Consider the following 23,716-nt stretch of genomic DNA (forward strand, 5'->3'; position numbering starts at 1 on the left):
TCATACATAATTTACACGACAACTTGCTACAAAACCAAACCCCTTAATTTTATCCCAGAAATTTCCTTAATTTCTCATTACATAAACATTAATTAAAAAATAACACAGCTTTAAAAAAGTAAGGTTAGTATCATGGGTTTTTAAGGGATTTATTCATGGGTTGGTTCGTGGACACATTAGAAATTAAGTTTTTTTTGTATGCCTTTTGTGCATGGTTTACATGGTTACTAATGAGTTATTAATGGAAAGCTCCTGTCTCCCTGAATGTTACATTAAGTTAGAAAGTAAACAATCAAACATTAAGGGGTGTTTAAGGTGCGTTTTATGGGGTCTCCTCCATTAATAACTCCCTTAACTCATTTTAAGGGGATTTTGCATGAATTAAGGTAAATGTAAGGTTATTTTAAAGGACTACTGGTTCATAGAGTAATGTGACTAACATGCAGTGGTAGCCTATTCAGTGCATTAAATTCCATACAATTAGACACAAGATGAAATAAGAAAATCATCTTTAATTTCATTTCAATCCAGAATTGATCACTTTGACAGTGCAAACTGGCAAAAAGAGACAAACCAAGGTAGTAGTTTGTTCAAAGTTGTAGTTCGATATTTGATCTGTCCCACAGACTTAATGGATAAACAGGCACTCACTCCAAATAACCAACAAGGCACCAGAAAATCCTTTTCTACTAATAAACATCTGTCGTTTGTGCTGGGAAGACATGAGAATGAGGGACACCAATAATCATTGTGATATCTTTGGCTTATGGAAATGATTCAGATAATTCCCTGCTATCATTTGGAGAATCCTACAGGATTACACTGTACTTCAAGCACAATACACCAATTCAATAATCATACATTCCCTTAAACTGTAGAACAGACTCATAATTAGTGTGCTTCCCTTTTCATATTTTTTTGTCTACAATCCAGGCTCGTACAGTGATAAGCAAATGTGATTAGTAACCATTTCTTGAGTGACAGAAACATACATCCTAAAAGACAATGGGGCATAACACAAGATTGATACAAAAGTGGGGATACAAAAGTATATTTTTCATTGGCCAGGGACATTATCCTTGTACTGAAATGCGAAAATAACAGTCTGACGTAGTAACAGTGCAAGTGAATTAAACCATTTCTTAACCTACAGCATATACAGAAACACAAAAGTAAGGAAGAAAGGGGAACAAAATCATTTTGAAATGTGTAGGGGTGCTGTAAGTGCTCAGTAAGATACATAAATTAGCAAAACGATTTGGCAATCCCGACTAATTATCATTTGACCAATCATATAGGAGCTGATGCGTTGATCAGAGAGGAGAAGGAGAAGGGGCTCAGCTTGTAGCCCGTCCCACTGTAGAATTTATTCTGGAACTCCACCCTGAAAGAGAACAACCAGAACGTCAACATACAACAATAAGTGAAAACCGTCCATCCTGTCCCATCTGGTGTAACCCCATCCTTTCAGCTGGAGGATGCACTTTAAGTAACAAAACTTGGCAGAGGCATGGCATTACAACAGTCAGACAGATCTTTAGCGATAAAATCTTACCATTTCAACAACTTAAAAATCAGTTTGGTTTTTTGGATTCTTCCTTTTTAACATATGCACAACTATCGTCTGTTATAAATAGGAAATGTAAAGAGGGAGCTGTGCCTGCCTCATGCTCGGGGTGGGATCAGCTTTTTAAGAAGGCAACCTTGTCAAGAGGTGTGGTCTCATATATTTACAGCTTAATGTTTAGGGCTGCCCCTAATGCATATTCTTCTGTCCAGCTGGCTTGGGAGCATGACCTTAATATATCCTTGACTGCTTCTCAGTGGAATACAATTTGGAGGTCGGCTTTGAGCTCTTCTAAATGTGTGAGATTTAGGATTATACAATACAAGATTCTGAGTAGAGCATATATTACCCCTGTTAGATTATCCAAGATGGACGACAAACACCAAGGTTTATGCTGGCACAATTGTGGCAATCGAGGTTCATTACTCCACCTGCTTTGGGACTGTCCAGCTGTTAAAACACTCTGGTTAGAAGTAATATCCCTAATGTCAGAGTTTTTTAATGTTAATTTCCCTGTATGTCCCATAGCATGCCTGCTGGGCCTAAAACCAGACAATAGTGTTGGAGTTACTGTTGACCAGCTCTGGACATTGGGTTGCTTGTCTACTAAAAGACTAATTCTTTTAAACTGGAAGGAACGTAAGCCAACCTGCTTCTCTAGGGATTCGTGGCTGGAGGACTTGCTGAATATGGAACGGGCAGCCTGCCTGTTAAAAGACTTTGATAAGGGCCTGCAGGACCACTGGGACACTGTCCGCAAGTTCCTTGTTTGATTGTAAACAGTAACTGATTACATCCGCCCTAGCAATTAAGACTTGTTAAGTAACACAACCCTTCTTTCCCTTCTCCTCTCATTTGTTTTTTTTGTTTTTTTTTCTCTTGCTTTGTGTGGCCTGTAGTACAACCCTTGCTTATTCTCTGACCACTTTCTATATCTCAGGTACCTGCCTCCGCTTGAGAAGGCTTGTATAAAGAATGTATAAGAAAGAAAAACCTGTTGAATGCTGTTGCGGGCTCTGGGTGTCACCCTTGCATCTCAACCCCCCCCGTTATCTTTATTTCTGTTTTGTTATGCAGTGTTGTCTTTTGAATTTCCTTTTCTATTGTGTGTTTTGTATAATGGTGAAAATGAACAATAAAACTCTTAATAAAAAAATAAAAAAAATAAGTGAAAACCGAACAAGATAATCCCTTTTCACATTCTTCCACCCCTCTCTCCATGTGTCCATCCACTATATTTTTCTATATTCTCCATCTCTAACTATTCCATACAGTTCACTCCAGAGGCGGCAGACTTTTAAGTTTAAATCAATACCAGTTTAATTTAAATTTTAAGTTAAAGCTCAATTACTACTGGCTATATCTAGTTTACCCCCTAGTTTGCTTCTTCTGGAGGGAGGAAAACAAGCCCAGATATCTCCAGCTACGCTGACTGTGTGCAGACACTACTGAGAATTATATAAAGGAGAGGAGAAACCTGGACAATTGGCACAAACTTTAAAAAAAATAAAAAATAAAAAGAAAGGTACTATTTAAGCAATCGATCTCTTGGGAACATCTTTCCTCTTTCTGCCCTCTTTCCTCCAATCCCTTCCTCTCTCCCTCCCTCCCGTCCTCACCAGTGCAGACGGAGCGCGTGCAGGAAAGCTGACAGGCCCTCCATGACCAGCAGGATGGAGACGGTCAGCACGGCGAAGAAGAAGAAGACCGGGACGAGGACCGCAGCTCCCACGTAGCCCTGCCACCTCAGGGCGATACGCATCACCATCACCCACAACACCTCCGACAGCTCTGTGGGGAAACAGACAGTCACCGTCAGACAGGAACGCATCATGTGTGTATGAATAACTGACTGAAGAAGAATGTTTGAGTGTTTCGGCATTATAGAGGAAGTTTGTCTGGGTGTGGGCATCATATGAGGATGTATGTGTGTGTGTGTGTGTGTGTGCAGAGCTGCATGCCACTGACGTGCGTGTGCCAGACTGAGAGCCCAGAGTCGGAGGTAAGAGGCGGTGTTGGAGATGCAGCCCAGGCAGTACTCTATGGTGTGGATGGCCTGATGCATGAACACATCTGCAGCATCAAACTCCTGCAGACAGGGGAGTTACCGTGGTTACAAAAGAATGACAGTATGTACTACGTATGAGAGGTTTAAAATGTTACTCGAGCTTCTCTTTTCACCTCCTCTTCCTCTTCATTAGCTCCTCCCTCGACCTCCCCTTGGTGAGCGTTGATGGAACCGTTGTCGGACATGATGGGACGTCTATCTTCCTCCTTAATGTGGCGGAGAATCAGAAATATGTCAGAAAATGCAGCCGTTTGATGAAGAAAAGAGATTAAAAAAAAGTACAATCAGACACAAACGCAGCCTCACCACATGGCGTCTTCTCCTCTTGTGTGTGATGTATTCATAGGTGGGCTTCCCCAGCAGCAGGACTGGAACAGCACACAGAGCCAGAACCACCAGGACCTTCTGCACTATTATCTACACATAAGAGAGTTGGGCAGACCAGCTGTTATCTCACACATACTCACCCTAAGAAGGCCGTCTTAAAGAAATGAACACACAACACACACACACACACCTGTCCGCTGTAGAGGGGCGGGTTGTCGGGGTTGTCTGTGAAGAGGAACATGTCTATGAAGTGGATAAGTATACTGGGGGCTATTTTGGACTGGGCGGGAGTGTAGGCAATCCACTTGAAGACCACCATGAAGACCAGGTAGCCAAACAGACACACCATGAAGAACAGCTCGGGGATTAGCACGAAGAACACACTGCTTATCTGGCCAAAGTGCCTGGAGAAAACAAGAAAAGGACGAAGGAAAGCACAATAGGTAAGTCAACAAAATGTGGAAACAAACAAAAGAGAAGTGTAGAAAAAGGAATTATTGAATAGAAATGATGGCATACTACTTATATGGTCACTTACTTGTAGTTGAAGAAGGACAAGCAGACCCCAAAAGTCATGTGGATGACACCGATGATGACAGACATCTTCATCTTATAAGAGTTGAGGAAGGTTAGTTTGTTGTTGGACAGGCCCCAAATCTGACAGGGACACAAAAAAAAGGACAGAATGAGTATGGATGCGGTGACAAAAGAGATGAGAGGATGAAAGAAAATGAAGAGACCGGGATCGAGACGGCCGTACCGGGTCGATGCCGAATGGGTAGGGGCTGGTGAACACGCCAGGCACAACAGCGTCCATGGACAAGTACTGGGTCTTTGCCAGGACTGATGCGCTGAAAGGGGGTAAAACACAAGTATGTAAGATGGGATTGGAGAGATTGGAGAAAAAAAAAAAACAAAAAAAAAACACAAATCATTTTAAGTTACGTGTGAAATGTCCTCACTTCCACTTGTTGCTCTCAAACATGGGGCCAACATGCCACGCTGAGCTGAAGGGACTGAGGCCCCTGCTGAAGCACTCGTTGTAGATGGCCCCCGTGTAAACAGAGAAGAGTCCCATCAGCAGAATCAGATACCGACCTCCAAACATCATCTTCCAGATCTGAACCAGAGAGAGAGAGAGAGAGAGAGAGAAAGAGGACAGAGAGATCGATTCCATATTCAATGTGCATGGGTAAAGATTTGTGTCAGCATAAAACATCTGAACAATTTTGTTTCAGTCTTTGGCGGAATCGATCGAAACAATACTCCAAATTAATTTATGCAAGACAATACTGTGATTAAAAAGTGATTAAGATAGCAATTGTTCAGCATGAGTTTTATCCTCATGTGTGTGTGTGTGTACTTTGCATGTGACCGTCCTCCAAATCAAATTACCTCATTGTTGTTATTCTTGAATTTGGGGTCCTTCTCCTCCAGCACCATCCAGAGGGCAGCCAGGGTCATCAGTAAACCATGACCCACGTCCCCAAACATCACCGCAAACAGGAAGGGGAAGGTAATTATGGTGTACACCGCTGCAGACACGGACGGGCAGAGAGAACAGACTGGTGTTAACCAAAAGACAAACGCATAAGGGCCTGAGCATTCCCCGACGCATTCTTTTGTGCACCGTTCAAAACTTTTATCCCAGACATCAATGAGGATAAAAAAAATGATTTGCGTGTTTTGTGATGCACCTGGGTTGACTTCGCGGTAGCTGGCCACTCCGTAGGCGTCCACGATGCTCTGGAAGCCGGCTGTGAAGGAGTTGATGGGGAACAGGGTGGGCGGAGGGGTGGTGGAGGGCAGGCGGTTGTAGAAGGAGTCCACCCCACTACCGCTCTTCCTCTGGGGATGGAGGGAGGAGGGTTGGATGAACATGGAGAGAAACAGAACAGGAGATTAGGCTCACCAACCTTCACAAACCACAGTATTAAAAGATCTAACTTGAGGCGGTAGCGATTGTGGCATCTTTGGTGTTCTGAAGGCAGGACAAACCAGCTCTAAAAAATGAAATTTAATTTAAATAAAAGATTTCTTAGTAGATGGCAGTCTGCCAAAATGAGTAATGGAGTCTTAAGCAAAGTTCTACTACGTATGTGAGTAAGGAAACTTTGAATTGACAAATATCAGCATCCGGTTTGACATGATATTCTCTCCACCATAAAGAGAGCAAGATGCAAATTAGTGTCAATATCTGCCCGTCTGTCCTTCTCCAATCACTCCTTCTGTATTTATCATTTTAATCATTTCTCATCCACAACTCCTCCTGTTTTCCTATCCTTGCTTTTCTCCCCTCCTCTCCCCTCGCTCACCCCTCCCTCTCTCAGAGCGCTCTGCAGTTCAGGCAGCTTGGCAACGGGACACCAGGCCTCGGCGATCAGGCATTTGTCGGTGACGGAGGGGCTGCAGAGGTTCAGCACCATCTGGACGGCCTTGCACTTCTGGACGCGCACCTTCCACTGGGGCAGCACAGCCACCGCCCGCATCAGCAGCTGCTGCAGGAAGGCCTCGGTCTGGGACAGCACCTGAAGTGGATGGAGGTGGGGGGGATGCGGTAGTTTAGTTTAGAGTAGTTCTTTGGAGAAACTACAAATCAACTCATTCCTATCTCAACTCATTCTAGTCTCTTCTAGTGTGATGAGGCTGTGAGGCAAATGCTGCATCAAGGCTGTATCAATAAATGCCGTCATTGTGCTTTTATATACAGGCGTTACACTTACCGATTTGATATCCTCAATTCTGCCTTGGAGTCCCTGCAGAATCTCCTCCCTCTCTGCAGTGCTCTCAGGGTACGCAAATGTCTGTGTGCGGAAGCTGTGTTTGTGTATGAGAAATCAAAAGTTATTCAACAGGTTCAGCACAGCAGTATGGAAGCCTGCAATGTGAAATATCAAACTGATGGACAGGTTTACCCACCAATCACATATCTTCTTGACTTTCTGTCCAATCTGTTCTCCCCAATAGGAAATAAGGAACACCGTCCATTGCACCATCTCCCCCTGCGAATGAACAGCAAGCAGCCATGAAATGGCCATAAATCGCATTAGATCATGTGACAAATCATCAGGCTCTATTGCTTTAACAGAACTGATCTCGATTTCTATCTCTTGATCACGATCCTCTCTGTCCGTCTCCCCTCTTCTCACCGTGTCTGGGTGCTCGAGCCGTTCCTCCATTTCTCGGAAATCCACTATGATGTAACCGCGACACGCCCGCCACAGCAACCGTTCAAACGACGGGACCTTCCAAGGATGGACCACTCCTGCCACAAAACTGTACAAGAGCAGATGGGGTGAGACATGCATTAAAAAAAAACAATAATAATAAGTACACATAGATTGGATTGTAAAAATAAAGAAATTAGGTCTACCTGAGGTGGACATCTTGCCGATTATCAAACATGCCTTGGCTCTCCAGTACAGGTGGTGGTGCCTGTGAGAAGAATTTAAAAAAAAAAAGAAATAGTTGGCATAAAATCTTTCTAATCTGTGACCCACTAAGTAAGATTAATGAAAGAATTAGTAATAAGAGAGGCAGGGGTGTTGGGAAATTCTCACCACCTGCGAGGCAGTAAGAGAGTGCGTTTGGCTCAGGACTCCTCGGTACTGGCAGAGCTGGGTCAGCTGGGCCCGAAGGCTGTCTCTGTTCCTGGACACCTGGAGGGACACACACACACGCAAAATTATCTTGCTAGTAAGCTCAACCTCTTGATAGCACACTGATGAGAGAACAGAGGATCTCTGGCTTATCAACACAGCTCTGTTTTGAGAGCCCACCTCTCTGAGCTCTCTGGCCAGCCTCTCGCTCTCTTCTTCTATGGTGATCAGCTCACGGGGCTGAGGGGCCGAAGGCGTCGGGCAAGGAGGAGAGAGGGGGGCGTGCAAGGGCGGCGACAGGGAGCGATTGATCTCCTGCTCCAGGAAGGCTGAGGGAGAGATAGAGAAGATCAGAGAGGGCAGACAGAGGAGACAGAGAGATGGATAAAGATAGATGGGGAACAATGGGTCAAATATTTTGATTTGAGATGCTTACTGAAAGTCTTCTCCAGCTCCTCGCATCGTCTCACCTCCCCCACAAATTTCCTCTGGAAGGCGTTCACATTGGGATTCAACTGATTCAACAGAGCAGAGGGGAAAAGAGAAGAGATGGGTTACTCATACTCATCTGATCAAAATGTACACCTACACAAACATTTGCTAAGTGTTGCACTGATTAAAAGCAACCATCAGTTCACCATTTCAACAAGGCTCAACAGATTTACAAATACCACAAAGTCCAATGTTAACTTTACATTAGATATTGACTGGTGCCAAACAAAAAGCCCTCAAATTTCATTAGAAATAATCATCACTCAAATACTTTTCTATTATTCAGGATATTTTAGCATCTCCATTGTGTGACCTGTGTAAGCCGGAGTGGATAGTGCAGTGGATTGTTCTGAATAATGATCAGAGGGCTGCAACATGAGCCACAGTACATGAAAACAGTAGTAGTAGTCCTTTGTTAATCCCACACTGGGAAAGACGGGGTTAAATTCAATTGTGCCTTTTCACCACAAGATTGTGAACCAAGAGTTTGGCTAAGTAACTGCAGTGACTCACGTCTCTGAACTCCACCAGGCCCAGCTCCCCGAGTTCACTGACACAATTGTAGGCCGAGTCGGACTGAAGGAAGAGCTGCACCAGGCAAACCTCCTCACTGCGGAACATGGAACCCATCGCTGCCAACAAAACGGGAAGGAAACAATCAGGTTTAATATTTTCCTCTGATAACACATTAGAGGATGACGAGGCAAACCACGGTAGCCTCAGCGGAATGAGGAAGAGAGAAAATAAGTAAACTATAAAAATCACAAATTCATAGACCGTGTTGATTTTCAATGAGGACAGAGGAGGCCCACAAAAGCATAGTGCAGCAGCTGCTCTAGCTAGTGGAAACAGAAGAAAGGGGAAGCATGAAGTTCTTTCTTCTCCTCCTGACTAAGATGATCAGTGGGATTTCCATTCTTGCACGGGCACGTCTGCCAATATGAATCGCTCACATTTAGTTCACTAGAGTGTGTTCAGTAAAATATTACTACAATACACTTAAAACCAGGGCTAGACGTGGGAATAAGTAGTGTAAATCAAAAGTTAGAAAAAGAAATACATTCTGAGAAGTATAAACAAAGCCCACACTATGAAGCATCATCCGAGAACAAACTAAACTTCAATGAAACTGCACATTGCAACAATTGCAAATCATTAAACTGTTCTATTTCTAACCATACCTCTACAGCTCCTAACATTAGGCTCTACAATCTTTATGGAGCAAAAAAAGGAAAGGAACTAACTGTAATTTCATAAGAAAGTTTACCAGTTTTCTCCTCAAATGACCCAAACTGTTTCACAGCTATGGGTATTATACATAGATATATGATTGGCCATGCCATATGCTCGACCCTACTAATTTGTTTAAGCACATCAGTGAACAGCACTGGGGCAGAGTTTCATTTTCTAGCACATGCCCAGTTAGACTGTGCCAGTTTAAGTGCTAGCTACAACATTTGTAAATGTCCAACATTATTTCAAATACCCTACTTTTTTGATGACATCTTTGATATTAAAAAAACAAAAAAACAAAAGAGGTCAACAATAACACATAACAGCAACATATTTTTTGTCACTGGTAGAACAGCCCAGACGGTATTGTTGGATATGGGCTGAAAACAGGCAATTCCACTTGGTTTACAAAATGTAGCTAAATACTGGATCAATTCACCTGCCCGCCTTCATTCCAGAAAACACTTACCTGTTTTCTTTCAGCCTGTCCAGTCCCACACCGATGGACAGACCGGTAACCGTTGGAGAAGCAGTTTGACGGCGTCAAACATGAGCTGTTTATGAGAAGTTATCGGTGTGACTGTGACTCGCACTTCCCGTTTGTTTGCGCAGGTCACGTTACTTCACTCTCACGTGACAGTTGAACGTTGTTTCTCTTTTGGCCACGAGAGGCCGTGCTTTACATGATTAAACGGCGATAACATAATACTTTCATGGCGGTAACGCGGAATTGTATTATAAAAAAATAACGAAAATGTTAATTAACTTTAATTTTTAACGGGTAATACTTAAATTCTAATTGTTTCGTGTTATTCTTCCGCGAAGCAATATAGTTCCTCAACAGCAGCGGAACAACATGGTTGCTAAGCGACACACAAGTAATGGAATGAACAGCATGATTTTCGGTTAGCTCATTAATAATGGATTTTAGGAAGAGGACATCTCGGGGACATGCACGAGACCAAACCGTGCCCTTGGTTTTGATGCCCAACATTGTATTGTAGATTAAAATGTACACAAACCAGTGTTAAGAGTAGTTAGGTTAAATTATTAAGTGCAAAAGCATTTTGCAGTAGTTGGGAGTGCAGCCCAACTATAAGAACTTTTCAATAGTTTACTACTTTTGGCCATGTACTTGAAATAGAGAATTAAAAATTACACATTTCTTTAAGATGTTTCCATCTTTGCTGCCTTAATCTCCCCGTTCCCCTAGTAAAATAACCCCAGGCATGCCTAAGGATTTGCATGCCTGAGCCACTAAATCACCCATGTTTTACTTTGTTAGTATAGTTGTTGCTCCATGTACTATATGCCAATCCAGACACAGATTTGATGACTTGCAGAAATGTAATTTTAATGTAATTGAACTTTTTCGAAGCAGTATTAGTTTGAAAAAAAATAATTTTGATAATAGTTGATATGTAGTATTACTTATATCATTTACAAGTGTTTGGTAGTTTTTAATAAAGTAGTTTTAAACAAGTCTCCCTAACACTGCTTTTGACACGGTCCCTTCTGGCAAATCACATTGCTTCGGACAAAGCCTTCCATTACAGACATTAAATGTAGCACAGCGCACTGTGCACAAGTGTTTACTGGGATCAAAGTCTTCAAATTGGCTGCAGACACCTGACCTGCTCTTAAAAATGACAGGAACATACTGTACATTTCATTGAACCGACAAATGGTTGAATGGCATTACAAAAAGATATTTTATTTTGTTGTAAAAGGGCAGAGATGCAACAGGTAAAAGAGGAAGTAATAAGAAATGTACAATTGGAAACAAAAAAAAACAGCAGACAGAAGCTCAAATGGAACAAATGAAAGAGGAAATTGAGGGGAGGTTAAATAAGCCTTCATTATTTACTGAAAATAAATGAAATGAAAGTGGCAAATCTCATACATCTGTTCCTTTGCCTGGCTGCACATCACTACAGATATATTTTCATCTTAGCCTACAGGTATTCATGGTGGCCTATATTAAAAAGCAAAGCAGATTGTTGTAACACACCAATTATAGTTCTCAACAGTATACAACACTTTGGAGCTGTATTACAAGCAACTTGGACCCCCTCCCAACCCCCACAAAAAAAAAGCAAATTCTACAGTAAAATCGCCACTGCTGGCAAATCTGACAAACATTACACTGGCATCTGCATCTCATTGCATTATGACAGAATCATCATTTAGATTTCAAACCCACAATCCCAACAAACACCCATCATCATCCGAACCACGCCACATGGGAGGCTATTTGGTCAAACGCTTCACAGGATCTCTTTCCTGGACATTAGGACTAAGACACTAAAGAAGCAGACCAACAGGAGATTTTTTTTTCTTCTTTTTAAAAAAAAATTACAGGACTATACTAAATCTGTGTCCAGGATAATGAGTGCTCAGAAGTATTTTACCACCAACCCACCCACCCACCCACCCTCGGCCTGTCAGCTCTCCTCCCATCCGATCCTCCTCTGCGCTCTACAAGCTGTAGAACTTGAGGCTTCTGTCCATTCCTGCAGAGCTCAGGAACTGAGCGTTTTCTCCGAAGGCCACGCCGGTCACCAATCCAGAGTGTTCTACGAATAGAAAGGGAAGAGCAGTGTCAAAACCGGACACCTCTTTGCAACAAACACACTATGTGGCATGCATACACCGAGTGAGCAGCTAAAAGAGACTGGTGTTTTTTTTTCCCCCCTTACCAGAGAAGTTGAGGACCTCGGACCACTGCTTGCAGATGTAGACCCGGATGTCAGATCCTCCCACGGCCAGGTAGGTTCCACTCTGGTCAAACACTAGGGACTTAACCTGAAACAGAGGCACAGAGGCAAATAGTCCTTACATATTCAGAGGCTTCCCACACATCAAATTAAAGGACTTTTCAATGACCTTTAAGGTCTTGTTTGGTTCAATTAAATTAATTTTGGGGTAAGACACGGTATTGCTCAAAATTAGACATCATAAAGGCCTCATTCCTTTTAATCATGATGTTGTCAAGTCAAGAAAGCATGGTGAAATGAAAAGGCCCGTGGGAACCCTCTTGTTTAGTTTTGCATTTTTAACACACAGACAGGATATATAAATGAATTAACCAAATGCGTTCGTCAAGCACATCTTTTCTGTTTATATTTCAAACCTCTCCTTAATGTGAATAGATTGATGATTCAAATACAACGTGGAGCAAGTGACTATTAAGTGTCTCTCTTGTTGAGAATTTAACTACAACAAAGATTACTTTTCAGACTCTTAGCTTATGTCGTCTAAGCAATGAAGAGATGATGTGAGGTTATAAAAGCTCCAATAGGAGCACTCAAAAATAACTGCTGTTTCTCACCTCATAGTTGTTGTCCAGAGCGATGGTCTTGAAGTTCTTCAGTTTCCTCAGATCCCACAGCTTCAGAGAGCTATCCTGAGCACCTGGAGTACAACACCAGACAAGGATGTCAGGCCATTTAAATCAAACTCAATCCAACACAGATTCACAATACAGTTCTGAACCATTTTCATTCAAAAACGGGGTGAGTGTGCTGGGGTTAACGACAGATTCTCAATATCTACGGCTCCTACACATCTTACATTTCAAAATTTGTGCAATTCCCAAATGTTCAAGACCAAGAAACTATCCCCATACATAATTTCCCATACATTTCCAAACGTGTCTATCAAAGATAGAGGAACAAAATTCTGTTTAAAAAAAGCTTTTAATAGTTCTCACCTGTGGCCAGGTAGTATCCGTTCTCAGAGAAAGCGATGGAGGTGACGGGGCCGGAGTGGCCGGGGAAGTTGGCCACGTTGGTGCGCTCCTTCAGATCCCAGATCTTGATTTGGGAGTCAGCCGTCCCAGTGCCAAAAATGAGACCATCAGGGTGGAACTGAGCACAGGTGAGAGCTGCGGGGAGAAGATACAAAGGTTACCACCTGGAACGGGACTCTTATTGAGATTGCCATACACACAAATTATTACACACTTACCACAGCCGGCACTCTCATCAGTGACTTTGGTGAGGACTCTACCAGTCTGGATGTCAGAAAAGGCCCAGTACTGCAGCGGAGAGAGGAGAGAAAAGAGGTGAGTGAGGAAGATGTTCAGACATGAGATAGATTTTTTCATCATCCACCCTCTGCATAATTACAGGTCATAGTCGTTATCTTTAATAGGGAATAAGTTCTGCCAGTATTTTGGTTCAGCTACGCGCTTGGCATACCTGGTCCTCGGAGGAGCTGAGCAGGTAGTCCCCAGTGGCGTGGAGGGAGAGCCCGGTTACGCCCGCCTCGTGGGCACGCACCACCTGGACGCAGTTGCCACCGGTGACGGACCACACACGGATGGTGCTGTCTGGAGATGCAGAGAAAACCACCGACTGGAGGGGGAAAAGAGAGCGGGGAGCAAGGGGTGGGAAAGAAAGCGAACAACAACGGATAAGAATTATGGATCATATCTCTTTCTGAAAAGTACTATCACACATACTATCAGGTTGTTGACAGTGATTCTGACAGGCTGATGTTTAACGCTGGGACAGGAGATGTTACCTGGGATGGATGGTAGATGACAGAGGTGACCTTCTTGGTGTGACCCTTGAGCGTGGCCACAATCTGCTCCTCGTTCTTGTCAAACACCACCACATTCTTATCAGCTCCACCTGGAAGAATGGCAGGATCGATGTCATATAACAGATACTATCAAACAATTTAAAGTGTCTTAATGAATCTCAAATGTATTTTGAAATTGAGAGATGAGCATGAGATGGATCAGTGTACCGGTGAGCACTTTGTTGGTGTCTGAGGGACACAAATCCAGAGCCAGGATGCCAGGGACACTGGCACTATGGAGGCCCTGAGAGCAACAGAGAGAAAACATGGTGAATCACTATATGCACAAAAGCAGTTGAATTCCTCCTCATTCAAAAAGAAGAAAGGTAATCCATTCCCAATCAAAATGGACAGAAAGCAGTACTTACAGCATGGGAGGCCACCTGGCGATATTTGCTCAGATCCTCAGCTCTAACCAGCTCTTCTGGAACAGTCTTTCCTCTCTGGGGAAACAAACAGGAAAGGAGTTATAGGAGTATGAAAATATATTACACTGTATCACAATGTACAATATATGTAGGTTTGTGGGAGAATGAATGAGTGCGTAACCATATAATCGCTAAGAAGCGTGAATAACAGCTAACTAAAAGAGCTAAAAAAAATATTACCTTCTTTCTCTCTGTGGTGAGGACAGTGGCTTTGTCTTGGAGCTGCAAACAGGAAAATTGACATTATTTAAATTACACATTTTAGACCCGGAAATGAGCAGCTCAACATCAAATAATGATTCATGTAGCTAGAAGCCAGCCTTACCTTCTGGATGATCTCAGGGGTCATTCCCACCTGTTCGCTGATCTCCATCGGCTCTCCACCAGCGCCCTGAGAGACGGAGGGCAGAAGGGAGAGATCGTGAGGAGGAATGATGGGAAAGATGCTGATGTAGATTTACTGATCAGTATTTCATGCATAGGAATAAAAGTCAGATCACTCACCACTGCAGCCGGCTGAGAGGCGGGGACTGCCTGTGGCGCGACCAATCCAGCTTGGGGTTTGAGCGTGGCGAGGGCTGTGAAGCGGAAATAAACCCCATGAGAAAAACACATACAACCACCACAAATACAAGGGACAGAGGACGGCATGAGCTGGCGTCAACCTACCCTCTCTGGCAGCGGTGACCTCTTTGGTGAGTCGGGCGATGACTCTGCAGGCGGCATCATGTTGGTAGAGAGCGTGAGAAAGCTCCTGGCGGGTGGTCTGCAGCTGCTGCCTCAGAGTGAAGCTGTGAAGCATCACCGCATCCTGGGAGAGAAAGGAGGCAACGGGATGAGGGAAACTTATTTACCAATCTGACAGAAAAATAATAAAGTACAAAGGAAAAAATCCAGCCTCGGATACTCATCAATCTGTGATGTCCAATGCATTCTTTTATGGTGAAGTGTTAAATTTACTTTTTTGGTGTACCCACTTTCCCTCAACCTGCCTCATCTAATTCGGTTAGTGATTTCCTACATTTCCCAGAATGACTTTCAACAACCTCCACCAAAACTTATACATGCAGTTGGAGAGGGAAATTGCATAGTAAGAGCAAGAAAGTGAGTGTTTTTTCAGTTGAGAAACAGCAGGAGTTGTGCCCCTTAGGCAAAACAGAACCCATCTTGAGGCTGCATGCTTTATGGTCTACTGAGGCTACCCTCAGTGGAGAAATTTGTATCTGTTGGTTCTGCAATGGATTTATCTCTGTATGATTGTTGAACATTGGTGCAAAATGGTGAGTCTAGACAGAAGCCTTCGCTCTTTAATCCTCAGACTGACACCAAAACCCCATGTTTACTGTTGATGTTTTAGATATTTTTTTCTGCTATCAAACCCCACTGTAGTTACGTCATCTACATTTGGCCACTTGTCCAAGGGATTAAGAAAAATACACAATCAAAATGGGCCCAGATCAGGTTCATGCAGGGTAACATTAACAGTTAGTGTTTCAGGGTTGATCAGGTTACTCACCCATTCATCTTGAAGGGACTTGAGTATGGCAGGGATGCTTGTTGCTGAGGGTGCCTTTGGTCGAATAGGATGAGACACTGGGGTGGAGAAAAGTAATGTTCAGAGGTAATACAGTGTCATAAGGTGTTAAAGTTAAGCCAAATATTAAGACCTTATTAATGCTACCTGGAACTGAGCGTTGTAAAAATCAAAATAAAGACACAAATTTCTGATTTAACATAGCTAATGAAAGTTCTGAAACTATGAATGGGCAGCATAAGAAAAAGGAAATTACTTGGCAAAGGACATAAAGTCCAGTTGTTTAGTGAAGTAGATACTATGCCCATTGTATCATTGTATATTGACCATGCAGCGCAGAGAAACTTGCTATTGCATGGTGAAAAATGAAGACATCCAGACCTAACATTTAGATTTTAAGACTTTTTCAGACTTTAAGGACCCGCGGACACACTGCTCGGTGCAAAATAGTAGTGCAAGTCCTACATTACTCTGCTGCCACTGGTTTACCTTTGATGTCTATGAGCTGCTCCTCAGACAGAGGTTGACCGTTCATCGGGTCCGTCCCATTCTCTGCGATGTATTTTTCGATCAGCCTGCGCTCGAACACCTGGTTGGACACCGGGGAGACGCACGGATGCTCCGGGACCTCGTTGGAAACTGGAAAACCGCAGTTAAAACTTAATCACATGATACCGATAGTCATACAACCTTCAACTAGCTGGATATGCCGTTATTGCATCAAGGCGGCACTGCATGGCCGCTAACGTTAGCCGGCTTAGCTAGGCAGCTAGCGTTAGCGCGGTGCCTAGCTTACTTTGCCTCCTCATATCGCTGCTTTCAACTTACTTGCACAAACCAAAGACATCTTCCACGCGCACTTCTACACGTCGCTTCTGAAGATTTTAATTATGTGCGCCTTTTACGATGATTGATATTATAGCTAATCTGTACTTTATTTATGTTTTGCTCAAGTTGGAAGTGGCACGCTGTCCTTTCATTGCCGCTACAAATCCCAGTGCATGCTGGGACAGTTATGGTCAGCTAGTGAGTTCTTCTTCTACGCTTTATTTTCCTTTGTGTTCATGCCTCAAAGGCACTTGACTGCCCTCTCCCGGTCAGGCACGACACATTTACACTGGAGACAAGTCAAGTACAAAGTTTTGTGTTTTTGTTCTTGTTAAATTTTATTTATTGACAAGTGAGAAGTGCTTGAACATTATGCTATTGCAAAAATATTACGGAAGGCTAACCTCCTAAGCCACTAGAAAGATTCAGTGATAAAATTTAATCCTGTACACAAAGTTCATAACCACACATGAATAGGCTATTGCAATATTTGGTGGAACGTATAACATTTAACATTATAACTATAACTACAATGACTTCGAGGGTAAATCATTGATTAATACTATATAATATCACTGCAATTAGACTAAAGGTCATAGAGCAGACATTAAAAAAGATAAATATTATTTTGTGGTAAATTATTTAAGTGGTTAACATGTATATGGTGGATTGGGAAAACTTGAAACTGAAACTGAAACTGAAAAATACTTCAAATAACTGTATCTATTAATGTACTTTTACTTAAGAATTCCCTTTTGCAGCCTTATCTATCCCAACTCCAATTTCTATATACCTTTCTATATACCTCCATCCTCACATAACATTAATAAAAAATCTCATTACACACATACACACACAGCAAATATACAGTGCAGATCATATTGGTCCTGAGGGTCCAGAGGTAGGTAACAGCAGATTTTAGAAACACCATCAACCAGTGTCAATATACGGGTAATATGGAACAGGAAGGCTATTGCTCGACTCATGCTGAAGAAAGATTATCATTTACATGAAAAAATAACATGCAATACTGACATCAAACAGTTTGAAACTAGGTTCAGATGTCAAAGGCACAGGTGAGGTTTTGTTTTTTCCCATAACGGTTTCACTACATCTGAGAAGTCTACAGTTTTATCCATGCCTGACACTTCTACTTCCCTCATGTTAGCTCCGCTCCTCTGCCTCCTATAAGAAGTTGAGTTTGTCTGAAGTGTAAACGCTGCAGGATTCCGAGGTGTCCACATCTAGCGGCATGGTGGAGAAGTACTCTTTCGCTGTGCTCCACCTCTCTTTATCCCCCTCTTTCTTGATCTGGAACTGAACGCAGTCCTCGGACGAGTGGAGGCAGTCGGAGGCGCCGGGCATCGAGAAGGAAATCTTCCTCGCCGTCTCATTGGACGGGTCCTGATAGTGAGGAAGAAGGACATACGATACGGTTTTTAGTCAGTGTGCTGGATCCTGTGTTTCTCCAGATGACTGCACACACACACACACACACACACACACACACACACACACACACAGCTGGAGCGTAGTAATATTACCTCAGCAGTGGAGTCGTGAGCAGCGGAGCTCCCAGCTGCCAGTCTGTCTGCTTCCTGGTTCTCAGATCTCACACCAACTGGGGATAACTGAGCTCCCGTTTCTACCATGACAGGAGTGTAACCCTGCACACACACAAACACACACACTCACTTTGCAGCAACGAAAAAAAGAAAAACGACGGGACTCGTTTCAAAGTGGATCAGCCCTACCATGTGAGTGGGACTGGCTCTTGGGCTCCACTTGCTTGGCGTCCCAGGCTGAACAGAGTGACTGTAGAAGGCCGAGGGCTGAGGACTCGGCTGGCTGTAGTCCTGCAACACAAACACAAGACATGGCAGCACAAGAGGATGAAAGGGAGATAAAGGAGAAACGGAAGACGAAACACAATTGGCCTCATTCATGAATCTTGCGTACTAAGAGATTTAAGAGAAAAAAAATTAGCATTCATCATTTTTTCCTTACTTGACCTTTTTCTTTGGTATGAACAAAAGTCACGAGTCATTTGAAACATTCTTACAATGAATCTCACTCAAGAAATTTATTCTTTGCAGGCTTTATGCTGGATGTATAACAATTTTGTATGGTTAAAGACCTAAAATTAACAATCACAACTGATTTACATCAATATATACAATCCATATATGAATCATATGATGAATCAATGTCGCTCTTTGAATTAACCTCAGTTAATTAATGGTGGCACTTTGGCATCTTTGGCAACTTTGGCTAAGTTATCAGCATATCCTGCATGTACTACAGAAGCCAATCACTGTGTTTTATTTTGCTCTTTAAGCATCTTATTGTTTTGCGCCTCCAAAGCAATCAATAAACTTTCACCCTCTGCATTGAGGTAGCTTCCACCCTTTTCTTTTTGTTTGCTGCGGGCCTGTTGGAAGCCCATATTTTCCCCCACTGTTCTCTTGTGGATATTTTGGCATCAGCAGTGTTTTCTGTGTCTGCGGTGGAAGCCTCGGTCAACATGGCTTCATTCAGCATGTTCCCTCACCTGTATATTGATCCTGGGAGGGTTAGCTGGAGGAGTGTGGTTTGCTCGGAGGCCGGTGAGGATCTGCGAGAGGCTGCAGTTCGGGTAGCGCTTCATGAACAGGATGAAACCGGCCAGCGACACGAACATACCGGACGGGACGGTGATGGACTTGAGGACCGCTCGCCATTTACCCGCCTTATCTGGAGAGGTCAGAGGCAGAGAGAAGGGATGAAGATGGAAAGAAACAAAAAACATCCAGATACAAGCGACACCTAAAACGCGTCCTGTCACTCACCGATCACCTGCAGGGAGGTGGAGGACACCAGGTTGCCGTCCCTGTCTCTGATGTCGTACGTCCCATCGTGCCTCGCGGTTAGCCTGGCGATCACGACCTCGGTGACGGAGCCGTTCCTGCCCAGAGAGACGAGGCCGCGGTACCGCATGTCGTGGTCCATGACCTGGCCCTCCCGGATCAGCTGCACGGGGCCGCGGGGGGGCCTGGGGTCAAAAGGGCCAAGCGAGGATTCGTCCGGGTACCGGGTGGGGGTAAAAATGAGGTGGGCATGAGGGACAGGGAGAAAGAGGGGCAGGTTTAGAGACTCCTTGGAGAAGCGGGTGACATTGAAGGTGTGTCCTGCGGGGGGCCGTGTGCGGGATTATGAACAGAGAGAAGGATGGAGGATGAAGGAAAAGTAAGGAGAAGGCATGGGAAGGGGTGAGGGGGTGCCAGGTGGAAAGGGAAAGATAAGATATAAGCATTACCTTTGATAGGAGCCTAAAATTTAAGATGCCCATAACAAATTTCACCAGCCTCTGTTCTCCCTGCCTCTAAAACCTCCCGTCCCCCTGCGCTCGGCCCCTGCTCACCCTGGACAGTGAGGGTGCTGCGGGACAGGACCTTCCCGCTCTCGTCCCGGACGGTGTAGTTGCCCTGGTCCGCCTGCGTCACCCTCTCGGCCACCCAGGCCTTCCCGTCCCGCTGCAGCCGGCCCCGGCCGCCGGCGTCGGCGTCGGTCCGATTCCACAGCACCACCGGCTCTGCCTCGGGCGGGGCACCCCGGGGCGAAAACTCCAGCAGGGAGCCGTCCTGGGGGATGCCGTGCTGAAAGGTCTCCCCGTAGTTTCTTCGGTAGGATTTGATACATTCTGAAGCGGGATGAAGGGGTGGAGGGAGGGGCGGGAGGAAATCAAAACATTCAATTTCAAACCAATCAGAGAGGAGGGCCGTAGAGAACACTTGTATATTAGGAAAGCAGAGAGGAGACTTTTCTACCTGAGACGGTGAGGCGAACTGTCTCATAGGTGAAACCGGACGACAGCTTGATGGCGTAGAGTCCCTGGTCACCGTGGGTCACTTCCTTCAGCACCAGCATCCGATCTCTGGTCCACTCAAACCGCGGGTCCTTCACCTGCATATAAAGGCTTTGCTGAACCTGTTTGAGCTGCACTGTACACAAGCAAACGCACACATGCACACTTTGACTCACTGTGTTCTTATCCAGCAGGACGCGCCGCGGGCCAGGAGGGGCGTTCGGTGTAAAAGTCACAATTCTTGACGCCGAGTACACCGGCAGGCGAAATTCCTTCCCGGCACACACAATCTGGAATTCTTCATTTTCACCTGTCAAAAAGTGTCAAAAAAACAAAAGCGGTACAGGGTCAACAAGCTCTTGCTGTCCTGGGTTAACTGACACAGAGAATATTTGTAGGTGTGGGTGGGATGAGATGCAATGTCGCTCGCTGCTGACTCACCCAATGGGAAACCTGTTGGAAAAGACAGAATATGTAGCCCACTGGCAATATAACAGTCCAAACATGTATTGAAATGAATTTGTACAGTGCAAATAATCTTGAAGACTTACCCATAGTGAGAGGAAGGGTGAAAAGGGCAGCCAGTAGCACACGGGAGAGCATCTTGTAAAGTGAAGAGAGACCAAAGCGGGATTGTTTCACCTATAAACAGTCCGCACAGGGGACAGGGACGCACACGTCATTATCATTCACCCCCATCCTCCTCTAAAGCCAAGCCAGCTAACGAGGATAGGCTGTCATCAATCAACAAGCTACACAAGGGGGTGCTGCAAGACAGCCGTGACGAGGTTTCTGCAGCCTAATGACGAATAAATACTTTCCTCAAGCATCAATAAAGAGCCTGATGCACGCTGCCTGGCTAGTCGTTACAGTCATGTCCAGTCAGGTGTCCAATATGCTACTTATCAGCCACAGAAGACCACGCACTGCTCTATTATCGCGATTAATTGATAATAATTTATTAGAAATGAACAGTCTGTCACGCATCTAGTCTGGACTCACCTGGACGACGTGTGGAAAATAAGTCCACCGCTAGATATTAACGACTATTTCTCTGAATGAGGATAGGAGAATAAACAACGTCCCTTGCTCAGTGCGCATGAGCATCCGACCTCACTTTTATTTATGGCAACGGGGCTACGCTGTATTCTCGGCGGCTGCTGCGCAACTTACGTCGCGCTTTACTCCTCGGTAAACAATACGCTGCTGGCGCACAGAAGCGGGTCGTTATGAGGGGTGGGTGGCTCTCTGGTGCTCTACGTCGAGATTAACCTTCAAATGTACCGTGGTGTTTAAAAAGAAAGAAGAAAGAAAAAGACGTGGCCGTGGCTGGGCTTGTAGCTCATAAAGATGTTTGCTGTAGTGAAGAGATTGCAGTTTTGGGCATATGTGCTGCTGGTTACAGGTTGCGCTGGTGAGTACGAGCTCTACTCACTGTCAGCCACTATACTATACAGGCAGGATGGACAAGAGCAGGGCCGACCTCATTCTGTCCAGACCGTCCAGACCTTGGTCCAGACCGGTGTTGGGAAGATGCTGTGAAAGTCTAGTTTGACAAGCTGCAAGTTATTTCACACTGGAAGAAGTAGATCTACAGCCAAGCTGCAGTGTCACTTGTAATCAATCACATGACTGCAAAAAAAAAAAAAAGACACTGAATGCATCATCTGGGCCTTCACAGCGGTCAGTAGAGAGAAGGGGAGATAACTTCAATAAACAAGATAATATAAAAACTTCTTTAAATGTATAGCCAAAATAGTGGGTATCAAATTGAGAAAAAAGTATAAACTATAAACAATACCCACATTTGAATTTAGTTGAACTGCAACTAAGTAAGTGCAAACTATAGTTAAACTACTGGTTTAATTTCATGTAGTTTTAAGAGCTCCTGTATGATATTGATGACACTGATGAAACCAGGGGACTTTTTCTGGCACAGTTGAAACTACACATTTAGGTGAGAACATCCAAAGTTGTAAAATCATTTTGATTGGTAAAGATTAAGAATCATTACCCAACACAACTTTTTTTTATCAGGTGTAGTTTGCAGTGTTCTTTCTTTATATGCCAATTCAAGAAGGTCTCTCTCTAAATGTTTTCTGTTTTTTTGTGATTCTCAGATTGTTCTGATGAAGTAACCAAGTTGTACGGGCAGACGTACTCCTTGAGGGTACCCCAAAACGCCTATTTCTTGGAGTTCTCCTTCATGGGTGAGGATGAGTCAGTGCTCCTTTGGGATCGCACAGACCCTGGAGTCAGTGAGGGAGACAGAGGGCACATGGATGGAAACTGGTGGGTTATCTATAACGTCACCCAGCATGATCAGGGCCGCTACAGCCTCAGGGCCCAGAACAAGAGGTTGATAAAAACACATGAGCTCTGGGTGTCAGGTGAGGCCAGACAGTCCGCCTTCATCTTTTAAGTCTTTTCATCCTTAACTGACTTTTCATTTCTTTTTGCCATTACTTTGCTGCATCACATTTTAATATTATGCCCCCTCCCCCTCTCTTTTCCTCCTTTAGAATGGGAACAGTATCACAGCAAAATGGAGGGTCAATTATGAGCTGTCAGCGATGACTTAATCTTTTGCCTCCCCTCTCTAATAGCTGATGATCCTCCGTACTTTTACATCGGTGTTGGAGTCGGCATTCTCCTCATGGTGCTTCTCTGCTGCTGCTGTGTGAGGAGGTGCTGCTGTAAGAAGAGCTCCTCTAAAAGGGACGACTCTGCTCCAGAGTCTGCAGCAGCACCCGCTGTGTATTACCATGATGTAAGTACCATCGCAAACACAAACACTACCATCTGCTACCAACTATTCATACCAATCTGCTGCATCACAGTTAGAAGGGAAGGGACGCTCTTCTCTGTTGCAGCCCTACATCATGATTTAGGCTAAGATGGGTGTATTTTTACATAAAAATCTTGCCTAGTGCAGATTTAATACTCTTTAATCTGATGAATGTCTCTGATACAATTGCAGAATACCAGCCTCCCCTCAGGCCCAAGTACCTGTCCACCAGCTTTCCTCCAGCAACCTTCAGGCCCAACAAATCCCACTTATTCCCCTGGCATTGCTTGCCCCAGCCAGTCTCCAGGTCTAGCTCGTCCCAGTCAGCCGTCGGGTCCGGCGTACCCCAGCCAACCTACTGTTACTGTTCATGATCCACTGGTAGGTGTAGTGACTCTGCATCCCATTTTTTTTGTTTCCG

General features: G+C 44.2%; 3 protein-coding genes across 3 annotated transcripts; all 3 read right to left on the reverse strand.

Moving 5' to 3' along the window:
* Window positions 1-547: 547 nt before the first annotated feature.
* Window positions 548-9,882, reverse strand: LOC139913908 (V-type proton ATPase 116 kDa subunit a 3-like). Its single transcript, XM_078289043.1, has 21 exons — window positions 9,756-9,882; window positions 8,567-8,685; window positions 7,998-8,076; window positions 7,742-7,890; window positions 7,523-7,621; window positions 7,336-7,397; window positions 7,112-7,238; window positions 6,882-6,964; window positions 6,686-6,779; window positions 6,278-6,490; window positions 5,660-5,810; window positions 5,358-5,497; window positions 4,925-5,082; window positions 4,723-4,813; window positions 4,501-4,619; window positions 4,153-4,366; window positions 3,942-4,052; window positions 3,749-3,841; window positions 3,536-3,656; window positions 3,187-3,358; window positions 548-1,384 (listed from the first exon to the last, which is right to left on the reverse strand). The coding sequence occupies exons 2-21, from the start codon at window positions 8,681-8,683 to the stop codon at window positions 1,291-1,293; spliced, it is 2,487 nt and encodes an 828-aa protein (XP_078145169.1). The 5' UTR covers window positions 8,684-8,685; window positions 9,756-9,882; the 3' UTR covers window positions 548-1,290.
* A 1,092-nt stretch (window positions 9,883-10,974) lies between these two features.
* prpf19 (pre-mRNA processing factor 19) lies at window positions 10,975-16,829 on the reverse strand. The gene is made up of 16 exons (XM_071902146.2): window positions 16,664-16,829; window positions 16,325-16,474; window positions 15,818-15,894; window positions 14,971-15,112; window positions 14,806-14,879; window positions 14,627-14,692; window positions 14,482-14,523; window positions 14,242-14,316; window positions 14,042-14,117; window positions 13,814-13,923; window positions 13,489-13,644; window positions 13,256-13,325; window positions 12,999-13,172; window positions 12,618-12,700; window positions 11,986-12,091; window positions 10,975-11,862 (listed from the first exon to the last, which is right to left on the reverse strand). Exons 1-16 carry the CDS (start codon window positions 16,680-16,682, stop codon window positions 11,765-11,767), a joined length of 1,518 nt encoding a protein of 505 aa, XP_071758247.1. The 5' UTR covers window positions 16,683-16,829; the 3' UTR covers window positions 10,975-11,764.
* Window positions 16,830-17,368: 539 nt separating this feature from the next.
* LOC139914078 (uncharacterized) lies at window positions 17,369-21,062 on the reverse strand. The gene is made up of 9 exons (XM_078289013.1): window positions 21,059-21,062; window positions 20,684-20,817; window positions 20,470-20,605; window positions 20,064-20,342; window positions 19,492-19,830; window positions 19,215-19,396; window positions 18,418-18,519; window positions 18,208-18,330; window positions 17,369-18,067 (listed from the first exon to the last, which is right to left on the reverse strand). The coding sequence occupies exons 1-9, from the start codon at window positions 21,060-21,062 to the stop codon at window positions 17,849-17,851; spliced, it is 1,518 nt and encodes a 505-aa protein (XP_078145139.1). The 3' UTR covers window positions 17,369-17,848.
* Between the last annotated feature and the right edge of the window lie 2,654 nt (window positions 21,063-23,716).

This window comes from Centroberyx gerrardi, chromosome 16 (genome assembly GCF_048128805.1).
Source record: "Centroberyx gerrardi isolate f3 chromosome 16, fCenGer3.hap1.cur.20231027, whole genome shotgun sequence".
NCBI lineage: Eukaryota > Metazoa > Chordata > Actinopteri > Beryciformes > Berycidae > Centroberyx > Centroberyx gerrardi.